The sequence below is a fragment of the Vicia villosa genome, linkage group LG3 (assembly GCF_029867415.1).
Source record: "Vicia villosa cultivar HV-30 ecotype Madison, WI linkage group LG3, Vvil1.0, whole genome shotgun sequence".
NCBI classification, from domain to species: domain Eukaryota; kingdom Viridiplantae; phylum Streptophyta; class Magnoliopsida; order Fabales; family Fabaceae; genus Vicia; species Vicia villosa.
In genome coordinates this window covers 31481039-31501068 of record NC_081182.1, presented here as the reverse complement: position 1 = coordinate 31501068, position 20030 = coordinate 31481039, and the positions used below count along the sequence as shown (strand labels likewise).

The following is a 20030-nucleotide window of genomic DNA, read 5'->3' as shown; positions in this document are numbered from 1 at the left end:
TTTCTGTCACTTCGGAGGTTCAGATTCACAACCACTTTCAATCATTATTTCATTTCTGATTTTGTAACGGAACCGGTTCTATTTATTTAGTTTTTTATTGTTGCTATTATTGAGATTAATGTTTGATATTCTATTGACTTTGTTTTTTGTTGTTGTTTTTAATATTTAACAATTCTACTAATTTTTTGTTATTGTTGTTGTTGTTGTTGTGTTAGAAATATTTAATATTGCTATATTGTGATGGTTCTCAATATTGTCAGCTAAATCATATGGCAAAGATGAAAATTTGAACATACTGACTTTTCATCATGGTTGAAACTTTCAACTGTAACACCCTAAACACTAAAACTTATATAAAAACATTTAATTGTCAATTTAAGGTGTCACCACGACAACCATCCAAAAAAATTTCAAATCATTTAACAACATGCAGCGAAAAATCATTTCATAACAACCTCAATTTAAACTTCTCAATTAAAGTATCAAACTCTAAACAACATAATTTAACATTTACTTAAACACAATAAAAATGCCATGTTTCATATGTTACAAGATCAGAGCACTTAAAGATGCGATAAACAATAAATAAATGAAGGTAAGCTCCAATAAGCTATCTTCCACTCACAACAATAAAGCTCGACTCCTGATTATCTGTAAGATGTCCATGGTGGACAATATTAAGCAAAGGGGTGAGAAATAAACTTTGAGATAAATCGGTGTAAAGAATGTAAGGGTAAATAAACACACAACATATCATATAATCAATACACAATCAACATCATCACAATCTCACACTCATTTCATAATAATATATACATAGATGCAATGAGACTCACGACACAACGTGACACTATGCATGTGGTACCAACTCAATATTTGGTTCTCTCAAGAACCGGGTCCCCCCTTTTGAACCCATGAGCCCCTCCTTTTGAGCTCTAAGCCACCCTTTTGAGCCTGGAATAAGCCACTAATCCCCCTTCCGAACTAATGAACATTCTTCTTTTAACGACACGACAGAAATGATACATATCATACAAATCAATGCAACAACAATAACAATGCTTAAAGCCCCCCCTATGACCATAAACAACATAATTGACAACACAATAGTAGTCCCCTCACTTGAATTACTATCCAAAAGTCACAACAATAATAGTACATACTTAATCACCATATAATTACGTACGTACAACACATGGTAAAATTCACAACATATCACTAAAAACGCATTCACATCATTAACATGCAACTCAACAACAATATTTAGATAACTCAATTATTATCAAATCATTTGTAATAATCCACCACAATATAATTATCACAATTATGCACACTTCACATAATCACTCACCAAATAAACTCATCAAATAGCATAATCGATTTAATCATAATCACGTGTATAATATAACGCACAACAATTAAGCTATTTCATCATCATTAACTCTTAAATATGCTACACCTTAAGTAAAACAGTATATCCATATCCTTAAGTGCACGTTTAGTCTCTTAGGGCACCATGATGAGATAGTAATACGTGTTAGCTTCTAACGCTTCAAACCGCGTCTCAAACGAAGTCACGGAATTCAAGTTATAATAAAAATAATATATAACGAAAATCAGCCTGGTCACGACGGGTGGACCGTCACAAAGATGACGATTTTAGCTCGGTGGATGCTATCACGGGAGTTCCATCACAAGTGTGACGACCATTACGCTGTTGCATAATGCATAATTTCTGCAGTTTACATCGTTGGAGGCTTCCGGAGCTCCGATTTTGATTCCACAAAAAGCCTCGGTCTCATGATTCGACATACAACAATTATCCAATGATTAAATAAACAAAATTTTTAATATATCACAAATTGGCATCAACGAAATCATATATTGTCATCATCAATTTCATGGATTTTAAGTTTATTTTCAAACCTTTAAAACACAACAATAGGGTAACTATCCAAATAGACATAATTAAATATAGGGTTAATAGTAATTCACCCCCTGTAATGTTAGCGAATTTTGCTTTTCCCCCTCCATACCTTTTAGCAACGGTTTTTTCAAAAAAATCGTTGCCAAAACCTGCCTTTGGCAACGGTGGGGGGTAAACCGAAACACGCTCATATTACAGGGGGGTAAACTACTATTAAACCTTAAATATAATTTTATGACACATAACCCACACGAAAGTCAATCATAAAAACAGAATTATAACAGTATCATGCTCAGGAATTCATATTAGCACGCATTAATAACAAATTAAAACATAATCACAATCCATAACATAATCTCAGGTTCCTAGCATCAAAAATTCAGAATTGATCAAGGTTGGTGATTTGTGTTATCCCCTCTTCAAGCCTTAGTCTTGCTCTTGCCTCTTCTCCTCAAATAACAAGTGCATAAAAATTACACCATCTCATAAATCCAATCAAGGTACAAATCAAACTAACAACTCCAACTATAAATTAAAACATATTTTTTTACTAATGTCTATTGTCCAACATATATGTGTTGCAATGTTATGATTGTTCAACACAGTCTAAGTAAAAACAAAATAAGAAGCTCATATAAACAAAATAAGAAGCTCATATAAATAACTCTTGATAAAATGATTAAAGTAAAACCTTCATGGAGGCAGGGAAAACAAATTTTCTTATTGATTTTTGTATCTTGTCTGGTAAAACAATTATGGGTAAAGCAATAAATTAGTTTGATCTCATCCACAAAAAGAATTAAAAACCAAAATTGGGTTTAGAATGTCATGATATATAATGGATTAACATTATTTTTGGCCTTGAGCACACCCTTAAACCATCTTTTAGACTAACATAATGAAAAAACTAATATTGTCCCGTTTTGAAACCAGAAATGGAGTGATGATCGAAAGCGATGATGAATCTGAACCTCTGACGTGGGAGAGAGAAGGGGCATGTAAGATTATCACACCAATGCTCAAGTCATCAATATGTAAAAGAGAAGAGTGAATTGAAATTGTGTTTGAAACTTGTTTCCTCAATTTGGCGCTTTCTCTATATATAGGGAGAGGAAATAACAAACTCGCTATTTGTTAGAAGTGAATTACGGAGAGCAGATGGATGCACTTGCAGTTGAGATCTTTAATAACATCATGAGAAAAGTGATTGTGTTAAAAATATTATAGAATTAGTACTAATCCATCATAGTGGTCGGTCGGGGTCGATATAACCAGCCCAAAATAGTTGCCCCCAACCCGTTCCTATGCTTATCATGGCATGAGTTTATTACTTTAGCTTTGGTTGCCAACCACTCCCGTTTTTATGTTTGGAAGATCAAAAGAAAGTGTTTCGATTCCTTGAGGATTCGTGCATTAAATGCTACATAGTCAAAATGTCTTTTTGATAGTATCATCATTATATTTCTGGGGAACCAAAACACTTAAGTGTTTCATGCGTGTGATTTGATACGTTTGGTAGAGTCTTGAATTTTTTGCACGCCAGCTAGAATATAGTTCTTAAAGAGTCTGTGTTTTATTTCTTTTAGTCATTTTCTCAGTTATATTTACTTTGCATTTCACTTTCCTATACCTGAAAATTTAGTGTGACATGGATAGAAAATCACAAAAGAGCGCTCATAAAACCCACAAGAATGTTCTATATTCTTGGGTGAGTTCTTTTTTCTCTTATATTGTTTCTGTTTTCACTAAAGTATGTGGTCTTGACTACACCTTTACCGAAGTCGATCCATCTTTCTACTGGGGAGTCTTGAGTTCTATCGAAGATGAAAGAATATGAATCAAGTATGGAGATTAATTCATTCCCTTTTATGAGTTAACCTTCTTCATATTGGGTCTTCGCTTACCCTTTACTTCCTTTGAGGAAAAAGTCTCAAAGCATATGACGATGGATCCTTTGCAACTTCATTGGAAGCTCGGGATATGTGGAGGTTATCAGTATTGATGCGAGTATCAGAAACTAAATCCTTTTGTGACCATGGGGAAAAATTAAAGGGTTGGTTTTCTCGGAACTGACTGTACAAAGCTTTGGGTCTCTTTCTTAGTTAGATCCCTTTGAAGATTGTTTCTTCTTGGTCATCCCTATTAGACCTAGGGCTAATGCCGCGGTCTGCATTTTTAGGTACAAAGTGGATGGACGATGCGTCGAGCTATTTCCCAAGTACGCACTGGACTGAAAATATTTCTACGAGGCTTTGCTCAAATAGAATTTTTTGGTGAGCTTCATAGATAATCTAGGATACTTTAGAGGAAGTATCCCTATGGAAGATGCTGATAAAAAATGTTTGCAGTGTCTCATTAATGTTTGATTGTTGTTGTGGGCCAGTTCTCAGAAGGAAAGAAATGTCATCTTTGGTAAGCCCTAGAAACTATCTACTTTTATGTCTTTAACATTCTTGTTCACGATGTATAAATTCTGACACTAATTATGATGGTGTGCATATCATATAAATGATGAAGTAAATCTCGCCTTTTGAGGTGAGAAATACAAACGACCAAAAGTGACGTTGCTTTGGACATTCTTTTGCTGATTCCAAATGTTCTGGTCTTTCATTCCTGCTTTTTGCTGACGAGGTCGAGCTCAAGCTTCCCTAAAAATTGTCAGACTCATCCCACGGAAGAGGACTATCCCTATTTGGCCAACCTTTCAAGGCCAGTTTGGAGGAGGACTTGGCCACTCTGGCTCAGTATACCCATTGTGCTTCTACTACTTTGGCCCTTGGTGGAGAGAGCCGCTAGGAGGCTAATTGGTTTGACCCACACCATTGTTAGAACATGAAATGTTCTGATGAATATTTCTGGTTTTGATGATAACATTATATATGAATTTTGTATAAGTTAATGTGGTACTCTAATTATTCACGTTTTCCATTTCAGGAGAAGTCTAAGAGAGTATGCACAAAATCAGCATTCAGAAGCTCTGACCCAGAAGATCTGGATGACTTCGTAAGAACATGGACTGGAGGACATCAGAAGATGGTCTTGAGAAAATCAGAACATGATCTGGAAGGCATCAGAAGATGGCAATCAGAAGCAAGACTCTAAAAATCTGATGGTATCACGCTACAAAGCACTTCCAAAGTCTGATGACTGAAGTTGCATCTGCATCAACGCTGAAGATTCTAATATACAACGTCATTCTAATAATCTGAGTCCAGAAGCAAGTACAAGATGAAAAAGCTACAATGTCAAATCTGACTGACAAAAGGAACGTTAGAAGCTACAAAAGGCAAAGTCAGCAAGAGCAGTTGATACAAGGCTCGAGGTAGTTGACAAAAGAGTGAAACATTAAATGCAGCAGTGTACTATTCACGCAAAGCATTAAATGCTCCTCAACGGTCACTTCTCTCATTGCCTATATAAGTGAAGCTCTGGACTCTGAAGAAACAAAGAACTAACGCAAAAAGAAATCTTACGCTGCCCATTTGATTCTACACGTTAATCACACAAACAGCAAAGATCTTCATCTTCAACCTCACAAATATTGTAATATCTTAGTGAGTGTTAGAACTTAATCTTGAGAGTAAATCACTTGGTGATTATAGCTTATTAAGAAGCATTTTAAACTCTTGTAACATTGTTTAATATTCTGTAAAAGAATTCCTAGAGTGATCAAGTTGTAATCATCATACTCTAGAAGACTTAGAAGTTGTCTAAGTGGAAAACTATTGTAATCAAGATTGATTAGTGGATTAAATCCTCAGTGGAGGTAAATCACTCTGTAAGGGGTGGACTGGAGTAGTTTGATTAACAACGAACCAGGATAAAAATATTTGTCTGTTTAATTTTTATCTGCCATTTTTTAGAAACAACCCTTTTTCAATCCCCCCCTTTCTAAGTGTTTTTCACCCCTTCAACCATGTTGAGAAGCAACTGCTAAAGAAGAGTGTTAGCGATATAAAGCTTTAGCGGGATAAATATATGCAAGAAATATGGAATGCTTCTACCTCTCTCGCTAGAGTGAGGGATGCTTTACGCTCTCTTGAAGAAGAATCAGGAATGAGTCTCTTATGATATCCCACATACTTTCAATGAATTTTGGCCTATTAGCTTGTGTAACATAAACTATAAATTAGTCTCAAAAGTTTTTATGAATCAACTAATGCTTAGTGAGATTATGAGCCCTCTATAGAGTAGCTTCATTCCAAGTAGAGGTACAATTAATAATGATACTATTCTCCAATAGTTCATTTACCATATGCCCGAGTCTAAGAAGAAACAGGATGATGTTCTTTATAGGCTTGATCTTGAAAAGGCTAAATGAATCATTTCTTTGATCATGAACAATATTTTTTCTACTTATGTTTCTTTTCTTTGATCATGAACAATATTTCTGCTACTTATGTCTCTTTCTGTTCTCTTATAAGAAGATCATTTATCTCCCTATAGTTTTCTTCTTTTCATAGAAATACTTGGTTATTTTTTTGATAAATCAATTTATGATAATCATTGGAAACCTCTATATATCACACATGATGGTCCCAAAATATATCACTTGTTCTTTGTGGTTGATGTGCTATTATTTTTGAATTTGAAATCTTATCAAGTTCATTTCATTACTAACCTTGGGATAATTTCTATTTTTTTTAGTTCTCAAAGAAAGTCTAGATAAGTCTAGAGCTTATTCCTGTAAAGGTGTCAGTTAAGTTGTTAAAGATGATCTTGAGCATATCACAAGTATTAGATTTTACTATTAGGTTAGAAAAATATTTGGGATACCAAATGAAACCCATACGCACAATAAAAGAGGATTTCTTTAAAATCTATCATATGTTGTACGCGTATTATTCTATCAATATAGTAAAAAGAGTATTGTTTCACTAAGGAATATTTGGATTACATAGTTTTGTGTATTTGATGATTAGCTAAAAGGATCAGTTTTTAGATTTTGGTAATTTTTGTTTTAAAAATTGAATAAAAACTAGACCTAGGGTCATGATTTCTATCCTTCACACAGGTCAAGTAAAAGAATGTTGTTAACTATGATTTGGAAATTTTAAGCTTTCAAAGAAATAATTGAAAATTATATGAAGTATATAGTTCCATATAGTCATTGAACCCCCTATTTTCGGTTAAGTTCATCGATAAAACCTGTTAAAAATTGTTATTAACATTGGTATGTGCTTTCTCGAACAAGCCTAAGTTATTTTCATGTGTCATATTTGTCTAGTTTTTAATTTGGGATATCAACCATCACCTTTCATTCCATTGGTTGATATCTAAATTTTCCTTTACTTTTATAGAGGAATTCTTTAAGCACATAAAATTACAATTGAAAAAAATAGAGTTTATGTAAAAAAGAATTTCAAGCATTTTTTCTTTACATGAGGTTTGTCTTTTGGACAGTCCTCGTGACCCTGCATATAAGTGAGACTACTCACTTGTGGTAAAAGTTGCATGAAATATAAATGAGGTGAGACATACACAATATTAAGCAAGGCATACAAAAAATTATAGGTTGTATCTTCTTTCAAAGCATAAATTCATATTCAAAGTTTATCAACCCCTTATTTTTTTGGTCTGATATAGCGACTTGACCCGTTAAGAACTCTTATTTGCACAGGTATGTGCTTTCATGAATAGACCTAAAATATTGTTATGTGTCGACCTACTCATTTGGTTTTAAAGTTTGGATATCAACCATCACTTTTCAGACCATCATATATGATGTTGCCTCAACTTTCCTAGACGCATTCGTTAAGCGCATAAAAATCATATTGAAAAAACAGTGTGTTGTACAAAAGAATTTTGTGTATTTTTTGCTTTACTTGAGGTTTGTCTTTTGGATATTTCTGATGATCCTAAATCTAAATGAGACTACTCAATCATGGAAAAAATTGTAGAAAATATAAAATTGATGCATGACATACATAATGTTAAGCTTAAGTAAATAAAACAAGCAATATTTAAGAAGCAATAAGCAATATAAAAGAAAATATGGAAATAATAATTGATTAAAAGTACAACAAAGTTTCCCTCCAATGGAACTTTTACAAAAAAAAAAGTAAAATTTTAGAGAAACTAAAACTAAAATTATGAAGAATTCTACATTGTGTGTGTGTAAGAGTGTGTTTGTGTACGTGTGTGTGTGTGTGTGTGTGTGTGTGAGAGAGAGAGAGAGAGAGAGAGAGAGAGAGAGAGAGAGAGAGAGAGAGAGAGAGAGAGAGAGAGAGAGAGAGAGAGAGAGAGAGAGAGAGAGAGAGAGCGTGTGTGTGTTAGAGAGAGAGATAGAGTGATAGAGAGAGAGAGAGAGAGAGAGAGAGAGAGAGAGAGAGAGAGAGAGAAATTATATATAATGTTTATACCTAATTATGTAGCCTTTGAACCCTTTATGATGGCCAAAACTCGCAGTTATGCTTGGTTATATTAGTGTGTAACAGAAAGAGAATGGAAAATCCAAGAAGAGAGACAACAACAAAAATTTTTAAAGGTCAATAGAGCAATTATGGATTAATCGTAATGGCCACTGCTTTGTGTCATACTTGCATTTTTAGAAACCCAACATTCTTGAGGTCATTACGATCGTAATGCCCATTACGGAATGACCGTAATGACCTTTGTCCCGCGCCAAGATCTTTGTTTTCTTGCTTAAACTTCCCGACATCTTCATGCATCTTTCATATTTACCTTTTCTTTCATTTGAACATGGCTTAGAACCTTCAATTCTCTTAAAACTCCTGAAACAAAGTAAAAATGAATAGACAGGAGTAAAATGAAAAACAAAAGTAGGAAATAAACGATAGATTCAAACATATATGAATAATAAAACATGAAATATCACTCACCTATATGGAAATCCATTCTCAAGGCTCTTAATGTGATGAAGGATGGTTTTATTTTAAATGTAGGAGACAGAGACACCGATTTTTTGTTTCAACCATGGCTGGAAAAACTTCCTTTTTTTAAAACATACAATATATTATGCCTTAGCTTATGGAATTAAATATCAAAGATCTATGGGTTGAGTAAAATATCATTGCAAACTTAAATCTTTCGCTGCTCCTAGAAGTTATTACTTCTATTAAGAGATTGCAACAAACTTTAGTTGCTTCTGTTGAAAAATATTAGGTGTCGAGTGAAAATCTTAATTGTTAGTATACTACTAGAAAAACGTCTCGTTGGTTGTCTTATAAACATTAGAATTGTGATTCTAATGAACATTGAAATTGAATATGGAAGTTACCTCTTGCAACAAGTTTTCAACTTTTTCTTTAACTAGGTTTGCGATAATTTACTTCCAACTAAGTATGTCCTACAACATAAAGTTGTTAATATTTCTCATACACGTCCTTTTTGTATTGAAAATAAATATTATGAACGACTTAACTTATATACAAAATATGATTATCGAAGTAGGTAACATTGCTTCTTTGATTATGTGGAACTTGTGGCATACAAGGAATACACGTGTATTTGAATGAACGCAATCAACAACTACATATACAATTACTTTAATTTGTTCGTAGCATCACATATCACACCCGTGTTTGGTAATTCAAATATTTTCTCCTTTTTGCATCCTCTAAGGAAGTGCGTTGAAAATATTGTGACAAAGATACTTGGATCCTAAATGTTGATGGTTTAATGAACTTAAGTCATATAGGCTAAGATTGTCTAGTGCGCAACTTAGATGGTCAATTTTAGATTGGTTAATATGGTAGGGTGGACTTATCGAACACATAATATGCAGAGGTTCAATCTTTGTTAACTTGTATTACTATTTGTTAAGATGCTAACTTTAGAAAAATCATATGCTTCTCTGACCCCCTCCATATCGTTCAGTTAATGACAAGGAAATATTGAAATTTTATCATATAATAACCTCTTAAAATAAATTTAACGTCACCTAATTAAAGATTGAGATATTTATATCCATCATTTTTTAAACAAGAAATCTCCTCAACGATAATTCTTATCAAATTTAAAATTCGACATAAAAATACTTTATTTTTCTCATAGTTGTTTTGTAGATTTTATAAAAGGGTTTTTATTAATATATGAAATTAATATATATTTTTCAATAAATTACATTTTTGAAGATGAAGTTGCTTATTTTTAGTTTAAAAAAAGTTTTAAATTTTTTTAAAAAAATCCAGATGAAGTCTATTATAAATATATAAAAACTAAAGTACTTGGAAAAGACAAGATAAGCCCTTTGATTAAAAGTCATCGTTAATCAAATTATAAGGGATATTATTGACTATTTGAACTTTACTTAATTTATATTCACTTGGCATTAAATGCCGCTGATGTGGCACAACCCTACTTTTTTGCTGGTTTTTAAATTATTTTAATTTTAATTCTACAAATTTGTTTCAATAAACCTTAATTATATATTACACGCTAAATTATGATACAAGATTAATGCTGGCTGCGGAATATGAGCAGCCATCCTGAAATTGGATGAATTCTCCCACTTTTCACGTTTGCCAAGTCAAAGCATCATTTCCCAAGAGCAAAAGCATTGAAGAGGTTTTGTTAAATTACGATTACAAATACTGAATTTCGGCTAAACCATTATTCTCAACATACCATATACGTTTTATGTTCTCATATTCACATATTTGTTTTTGTTCTAATGGTTTGGTTTGGTTATCTGTGTTTAATCGGGAAGATCCAAAAGGCGAACTGTCGATCCAGACTCTGTCATTCTTGATCATCAAGTAGGAATAGCTTTTGTTGTGGCAAATAGTATTTCATTCTAATACATACTCATAATTGATTTGAAAATTGTTTTTCTTTCCTTTGAATTCAATCCGTTTTTTGGATCTTAATGTACTGATTAAGCATTGTGGCAGGTGTTCTGTCTTCATCGACTTATAAGTGATGGAATTGAAAGACTTGATGAAAGAGATGGTGAGATGTTAGAATTTTCGGTGTTTGTGTTACATGTTTTATAACATGGATTTGATTGATTGGATTTTAAATTTTGTTTTTGATTGTTCACTATAGAGTCTGTCCATGTTACTGAAGAAATTCCACCCAGTCTGTAACGATTTGTGAGTTTGAAAACTCTACCACAGGTGAGTAATCACACTTTTTAAAACTAATTTTGGTACATTTTGATGGATTTGTAATTTGAAATGAGTTAGGATTTTATTGAATGAAATTCATGATTCAGAACATGTATGTGATGAAAACTCAACTCTGTAAATTATGGGATTTGTGATTGTTATTAAATATTCAATTGGTCTATTGTTGGATTTTTTATTGTTATTAAATATTCAATTGGTCTATTGTTTCTATGAATGCCAATGATGTTTCTATGATTTCTTGAATACTTATGGATTAAATAACATATTATTTTGTTTTGTCGATGTTAGTTCATGCTTTGTAGGTACATGGTGTACAGTTGTGGTACGTACATATTAACAAAGGTTCATGGATATATGTAGTTGGCCCAATTGTTGGAGCCGTAGCTGGAGCACTTGCTTATAACTTAGATTTGTATACATCTGATACATCTGAAATTGTTGTTACATAGAAGTTAGGATGATTTTTTTAAAGTTATAGTAACAATGTATTTTGTGTATATTTGGAAGATTTCGTTTAATATTTTTTATGTTTTTTAATACTAAATAGTGCAATTAACTGATTAGTACTTTCTGTAACAAATTTTATGAAATATTTTATTTGTAAAAATTGTAAGGTAATGTATTATTGGTTTTTTGTTAATAATATTTAAGGTAATTTGTTATTGATTTTTTGGTATTATTAAATATGATTTTTCAATTTTCCTAAAATATAACTAATATAATAATGGTTAAATTACTTTTAATGTTGTAATTGTAATTGATGATGTGTACAACTACTTATTACTCAATTAACTTCACAATAAATATCATCTTCTTAAAAAGAAAAATTGTATTCTCCAATTTTGTTTTAAATGTATGTAATTGCATTACAATATATATATTGATATGTTGCTTTCCATAGTAAGTTTATTTGATTTGGAATAGATTAAATAATGTAGTTTAAATAGATTAAATGATAAATTAAATAAAAAAATCATTGTAAAGTATGAATAGCTAAATATTGATGAGACAGTTGAATTAATTTTTAAAATTTTAATAACTCTAATTTACAATTACTAAAATGTTATATAGGGAAAGATATAAACATAATGAAATAAATAATATGTAATGCATTTAATTGTATGAAATAAAAATATACAAAAATTTAATTTTATGAAATAAAAATATACAAATATTTAATTTTATGAAATAAAAATATACAAATATTTAATATATGAATTAGAACATTGTTTTGTGTAAAAAATGTTATTATAATAGATAAACATACATAAACTTTCTCTTTATTATTTTGAGGAAAATTTGTTTGATTTCTCAATAAAAAAATTCATTCGAAGAGATAATTGTTCATAATGATATTGATGCATGATATTGATAAACATAACATTTTCTATAAATGTATAATAAAAAGATTTGTATCAAAATAAGTTTAATGAAAAGATACGGATTTTTAAATGTTATGATATTGAAATAAGAGATATATAGCTATTTGATTTTGATAGCTATACATTTAAAAATAAGTTGATTTTTATGGCAAAATAATTTTAATGAAAAATACTGATTTTTAAATGTTATGGAATAATTTAAAAATCATAACATATTTTATTTTAAATTTTATGTTATAGCTATTTGATTAAATGTGAACTTATATATAATTTTATTTTTATGTAAAAAATAATAAAATAATAACTAAAAAGAGTATCCTATTTTCTATTAGTCGTATACCAAATTGACATATAGTGAACTTATATATAATTGTGTCATATTAAAAATGTTTAAATATAATAGTACAATATCAATTTATTTTTTAATTAAAACTTAGATAAACAACATATAAATATTTATTATATAAATATTTTTTATAATGTATTTAAAAACTTTTCAATTCTGAATTTAATAGTTGATTATAACATATAAAATTAGCAAAATTATATATAATTGATGATATTTTTTGGTTTTTTAACTCATTTTTTTAATAAAATTTTACAATAAATTTATATAAGTTTATTTTTTTTATTTTGAAGATTATGTTATAGATTTGATTTTAATTTCCATGTTGAATTTGCATGAGCATATTTTACAAAGTTTATTATATTTTGATAGGGTCGTTGTCATACATTTTATGTTTGTAAAAAATATAAATACGATCTAATAAGAAGGTTTTAGGTTTGTAATTTAACGGGGAGTTGTCATACATAGTAGGTTATGCATGATATTGATAAACATAATGTTTTCTATTAATGTATAATGAAAAGTTTTATATCAAAATAAGTTTAATGATTTTTAAATGTTATGATATCATGCATATCGAAAATTGAAAGATGTCGCTTGATAGTATTTATTTCGTGGGATATAATTAAACAGCTATACAATACCTCTTCATACTATTAATAGTTATGGAATAAGAGGGCATATCATATGAGAAAAAACAGATTCACTCATAATCTCCACCATTTATTTTAAAATCCAATGGTTCAGATTCATTCTCATATTCTCATATAAATATGTCATTCTCATATGATATGCCCTCTGTGGAACAATTTATTTATAATAAATAAGTATAGTAATAAAATTTATATAAAAAATTAAATTAATTAAGTGCATTTAGTTAAAAACAATATTTCATTAACCATAAAATTTACAAAAACATATTAATATTGTTACAAAATCAGTATATCAAGTTTGATAAAAATTAAATGAATAAAATAAAATTTTCTTAATTATTTTTAAATTTAAAATTCAAAAATATTAATCTTAAATAAGAGCTGGATTTTTTTCAAAATAAATAATAAAAAAATTAAGATGGGAAAGATAATATTTAAAATAATTTTGATAAAAACAATATAAAAAATATTTTTTATTAGTCATATACCCAATTGATATATAGTGAACTTATATATAATTGTGTCATATTAAAAATGTTAAAATATAATAGTACAATATCAATTTATTTCTTAATTAAAACTTAGATAAACAACATATAAATATTTATTATAATGTATTTAAAAACTTTTCAATTCTGAATTTAATAGTTGATTATAACAAATAAAATTAGCGAAATTATATATAATTGATGATATTTTTTGGTTTTTTAACTTGTATTTTTTTAATAAAATTTTACAATAAATTTATATATGATTACTTTTTTTTTATTATTTTTAAGAATGTTATTGAAGATTAGGTTATAGTTTGATATTAATCTCCATGTTGAATACGCATTAGCATATTTTATAAAGTTTATTGTATTTTGATGGGGTGTTGTCATACGTTTTATGTTTGTAAAAAATATAAATACGATCTAATAAGAATTTAACGGGGAGTTGTCATATAGCGTATAGCGTAGGTAGTAAAAAAATGTAAATATAATATAATATAATAAGAAAGTTTTAAAATTGAAATTTGATCAGATGTCAGACATTTTAAGTTTGAAAAATGGGCTAATATCTAAAATAGGTCTAATAAATTTTTAGAATTTCATATGGATTCAACTGGTGTTTGTTAGCTCATATGGATTCACGGGTAGATGTGAACGTCTCTATGAGATATAAGTTGTAGACTGTGAGTTTAAATGTCCATCTTTTAAATCTTTCTTTTGCTACTATTTAATAAAATTGAAGTTAGAGAATCAATTGTACGGTTTATTATAAGTATTGATCGATGCTTAACTAACAAGTGCGTATCATTAGCCTATATTTATAACTATGTGAATATTAACCAATTGAAAAATGAATTGATACTTTATAAATGATGATCTGATAGACGTGTAATGTAAACCCGAACGGGACCCGTGCGATAGCACGGGTTTCTTACTAGTTTTCGAGTATAAAGTGACTATTATTAAATTTGGGAGTATAGCATACTTTCTTCTTTTAGAAAATGGATATTCAAAAAAATATTCTTTTGGTCAGAAAAATTATTTAATAAATAAACAATATTTAAAAAAAAAAAAAAGTATGCATTAGTGACCATATCTTTAAGAGAAAACGTGTACGGCTAGGATTGTAACAGAAAGCAAAATTTTATTGGTTGCTGTCACATCATTCCTCTCCCAACTTCCAACCTCTTTCCATTGGTACACGTACCCTGGTCGGCAGTAATACCCATCTCCATTATTTTCCCTTTTTCTCCTCATTTTTTCTTTTCACACTTTCCCCTCCTAATATCACTTTTATTTATAATTATAATTTATTTCTCAACCCAGTAAAAACAAAAAATAAACACAAAACGTACTCCAATTACATTACATTTTTTAAATACACACACATTTCCCAAAAGAACCACCATTAAAAACAAGTAGTTGAAAACAACAATAATATAGTTTATTTATTTCCAGTAAATTCTAATAATAAAAAAACAATCCCTACTTCATATAAATAAAAAATCATAGTCCTGAGAAAAAAAAGAGAAAGAGAAAAGTGTGAAGAGACATTGGACACTTGGCGCATCGAGAGCAAGCTCTTGAAATCAAGAAGAGCGCAACGCAGCCAAAATCAAACCCACCACACACACAAACCAAAACTTCCCAAAAATTTCCCCAAAACATACCAAATCAGGAATACCTCAAATAACTATTAAACCATAGTAAAATAAATACCACACCATGTAAGTGTAACTCTCTTTAATTTCTTCTTTTCTTCTCTGTGTTTCCCCCTTTTCGTTCTTCCCTAACTTCATTTTTCTTAGTTGTAGATTATCTCGAGAAAGATATTTTGCACTAGTGTTGAAATTTTTTTTATCGTTATTCATTATCTAGAAGAAATTTTCCACGTTGTACAAACACTATACAAATTTCTGATTAGCGTATAAATCAAACTTAATGCATTTTTAAAATAAGCTCCAATCAAATCTAATCCACCTGTATCACACTTACATCAACAAATTCAACTTTTTTGTTTTTTTTTTTTTTTAATTTTTTTGTTGCTGTTGTTCTTTTTTGAAAAAGAGAAGAAAATAAGGAAATTTTTTTTGTCTTTTCATGATCAATTTGGTTGTAAAGAATTGAAAATCTGAGTTGTTTATTTATTTATTTATTTTCGTTTAATTGTGATTTTGTTAGCTTATGTTTGAAGATTGGGAGTTAGGGTTTAGATTTGTGATTTAGAAGTGATTATGATTGTGTTTTGCTTCAGATTTGGGGGAAACCGGAAGTGATTAATTTCAAAGTATGAATTTCAAGGGTTTTGGGAATGATCCGGGCGCCTCCGTGGCTGGCGGAGGTGGGAGGACGACGGCGGGGAGTTTTTCTCTGGCACGGCAGTCGTCGGTGTACTCGTTGACGATTGATGAATTTATGAATAGTATGGGAGGTTCTGGGAAAGATTTTGGATCAATGAACATGGATGAGTTGTTGAAGAACATTTGGACTGCGGAAGAGGTTCAAACAATGGGTGGTGAAGAGGCTGTTAGTAATCATTTGCAGAGGCAGGGCTCTTTGACACTGCCGCGGACGCTTAGTCAGAAGACAGTTGATGAAGTTTGGAAGGATATTTCGAAGGATTATGGTCCTAGTTTGGCTGCACCCCAGGCTCAGAGACAGCCAACTTTGGGGGAGATGACTTTGGAGGAGTTTTTGGTTAGAGCTGGTGTTGTTAGGGAAGATGCGAAACCGAATGATGGGGTTTTTCTTGATCTAGCGCGTGTTGGGAATAATAGTAATTTGGGTTTGGCTTTTCAGGCTCAGCAGATGAATAAAGTTGCTGGTTTTATGGGTGGTAATAATAGAATGAATGGTGGTACTAATGATGATCCACTTGTTGGTCTTCAGAGTCCTACAAATTTGCCGTTGAATGTGAATGGGATTAGATCAGCGAATCAGCAACAGATGCAGAGTTCAGTGTCTCAGCAACAAGTTCAGAATCAACAACTTCAGCAACATCAACTTCAGCAGCAACAACAGCAACAGCAACATCAGCAGCAGCAGCAGATATTTCCTAAGCAACCTGTTTTGAACTATGCAACTCAGATGCCTTTGTCTAGTAATCAAGCACTGAGAGGTGGAATTATGGGGCTTTCTCCTGATCAAGGCATGAATGCTAATCTTGTACAGGGTGGAGGGATTGGTATGGTTGGTTTGGCACCTGGGGCTGTTCAAATTGGTGCTGTATCACCGGCTAACCAAATATCTGGTGATAAACTTGGGAAGTCTAATGGTGATACTTCTTCTGTGTCGCCGGTTCCTTATGTATTTAATGGTGGTATGCGAGGAAGGAAGGGTAATGGAGCTGTGGAGAAGGTGATTGAGAGGAGGCAGAGAAGAATGATAAAGAATAGAGAGTCAGCTGCTAGATCCCGCGCTCGCAAGCAGGTAAATCTTTTTTGTTCAACGTCTAGTTATTGTAATTTTATTGTTGATCTAAATTTGGCAATCATAGTTCGCTAACTTGTTCGAATGAATACTTACTTGGATGCATGAAGACTAACTTATGCTGAGATCTAAACCCAAAGAATACTAACTTAAATTTGTGACTGCAACCTCCATGTACTGGTCTGAGCGATAGAATCGAACGCCTGCCAATGCAAGCTGTAGATTCTACTTCTAGGTGATTAGAGTCATGTTATGATTTTACTACTAGGTTTACTACTAAGCCATTGACATTCTGCTTTTGTCCTCTGTAAACATGCTGTGTATCTGCAGCAGAGTGGTAATATGATAGCGAACTGACCTGATGAAAAGTGAAAGATTTTTGACAAGTTACAGTCATGGGAAGTTGTACAGATTCAGGTTTTAACAAGGTAATATTGCAGCTGATTGGGGAACGTTACTGCAGTTGGATCGTCATAAGATCCATAAAAGCATATAATAAGTAACCTGTATAAGGGATTTTGGTGGGAACATGACATGGGAATGAATTGAAGCTTAGAAATTTTGTTAAAATATTAAGATATCAGCTGTAAGTCCAGTCTTACATTTTTATTTTCATTTATTTTCAGGCTTATACCATGGAATTGGAAGCAGAAGTTGCAAAATTAAAAGAAGAGAATGAAGAACTTCAGAAAAAGCAGGTAATTCTGGCTATTTCCGTGTCGCATACAGATTCAGGCGTTCATTTGAATTTGTAGCTTAAGGTCCTTAACTCTAAAATGTTTCTAACAGACCATTATTTTGAATACTGCAGGAAGAAATCATGGAAATTCAGAAAAATCAAGTAAGTTCAGCTTTCAGAAAAATAATGGAAATCACTCCTTTTTGGTTTTCTGTCATTGCATGTATTTGAATTTACCTTAACTGTACATGTCACAAGTTTTTCTAAAACAGTCTTTTTCTTGTGCCCTGTTTTGTGACTAAATGGTCAAGATGTCATGAATCGTGGTTTTAGTTTCCTTCATATTAGCTTCCTTCATATAACATGCTAATTGGTCAATCCTCTTGCCAAGAGCAATGGAGAGTTTGATAAAGATTGTGAAGATAACATTTGATCACAGGCTATGCCAATCATCGCATTTCGGTGTGCTGGTCATGTTCAGCATAAGAACGGCTGGTTTGGTGTTAAGGGGTGATCCGAACAAATATTAAAAAAAAGTTTTTTATTTTTATTTGATTAGATACCAATCCGTGTACTGTTCGGGAGTATATGGTGACTCGGTGAGTGCTTTTCTCTGGTACCAAGAAAAATACTCATAACACGTTTTGATCTTCTGTCAATGTATTCTCAGTTAATTTTGTAGAATTGATTTGATGAACTAGCATGTGATGTCTGACTATTTTTTTATGAATGTTTTGGCATCTGCCTTTACTGTATAAACATACTTTTGGACCATTTACACATGTTCCAAATCATGTGTATCTACATATCTGATTTCTGTTTAAACATATTCTCAGACTATTGACGCATGTTCCAAATCATGTTTTTGCCACCTTAGTACTGAACTGTTTGGCACTCGTGATATCGCAGGTTAAAGAAATGATGAATTTGCAGCGAGAAGTCAAGAGAAAATGCTTAAGACGAACCCAAACCGGTCCATGGTAGATTGAAGATTGAATTATTACTCCGCAGTTAAAACATTCTGTAAATACATAAATACATGTTTTTTCTGTAGATTGAGGCTTTTGTAGTTTAGATTAGCCCTTGAAAACTTGAATGTCTTGCTAACAGTTTGCATAGTTAGGGAGGATATGCACAGTACCGTGAGAGTATGTTTTAGCGCCCGTCCAATTTCATGCCACCATTATGTTTGTGCAGAACAGACACCTTTACTGAATATGATTCAGTGAGAGGGTGAAATATTTGTTCATCATGTACGTACTTCTATTTAATGCACTATTCATGGGTTTGGACCAGTGGCTTACAAGTTTTTTATGAGACGGCGCCCACAATTTGTTATTTGCATCATTTTTCGAGACCGCGAGCATTAAGAAAACTCAGATTCATAATTTATTCAACTACTGAAATAATGAACTATACCAATAATTTAATGATATTTGCGAAGGAAAAAAAAAAAAGCAACGTATATATGATTTTATTGGGATGAGATGAACTTCGTGGCTTACAACACGTGACTGTGGTCGGTCCAAAGAGAAATAAGAGGTGTATTTATAAGACACTCTGATGACAAAGTGAAGTTTAGAGTGAGAAAGCAAGTACGAAGCAAAGAATGAAAGTGAATATCTAACCCTCTTATGATATGACTGACAATGAACTAAATTAACTCGAAAATAGTTCGAAATTCGATTCAAAAATTAAATCGTTGAACTAGGTTCATGAATCAAATGAGATAAATATGAGCTAAAAACTAAGTTTGTTAACTAAATGAGCTAACCTTGAACTATACATAGTTCGACTCTTAAGTTCATGAGTCAATTTGATTATATGAGATGAATTATATTGTCTTTAAGAGTAAGTTTAAAGATTTGTTCTAAATCTTAGTATCATGTTTTATTTTAATCTAACGGTTTTAATTTATAATTTATATTCTCAAGTGAGCAAAATATTTCTACAAATAATTATATAAATAAAATTAACATCGTATAAATTCCAATCTTATAACTTTTATTTTATTTCTATATTTTTTCTTTA

General features: G+C 31.2%; 1 protein-coding gene across 2 annotated transcripts; it reads left to right on the top strand.

The window, feature by feature from the left end:
* Window positions 1–15416: 15416 nt before the first annotated feature.
* Window positions 15417–19305, top strand: LOC131660863 (bZIP transcription factor 46-like). Of its 2 annotated transcripts, XR_009301052.1 has the most exons (6): window positions 15417–15618; window positions 16146–17320; window positions 17651–17748; window positions 17947–18018; window positions 18132–18161; window positions 18909–18931. XR_009301052.1 is itself a non-coding variant. In XM_058930217.1 (5 exons), the coding sequence occupies exons 2-5, from the start codon at window positions 16181–16183 to the stop codon at window positions 18981–18983; spliced, it is 1317 nt and encodes a 438-aa protein (XP_058786200.1). In that variant the 5' UTR covers window positions 15417–15618; window positions 16146–16180; the 3' UTR covers window positions 18984–19305. The 2 variants fall into 2 exon arrangements, 1 of the variants encoding a protein (XP_058786200.1); XM_058930217.1 differs by lacking the exon at window positions 17651–17748 and having other exon boundaries at window positions 18909–19305.
* Window positions 19306–20030: the final 725 nt, after the last annotated feature.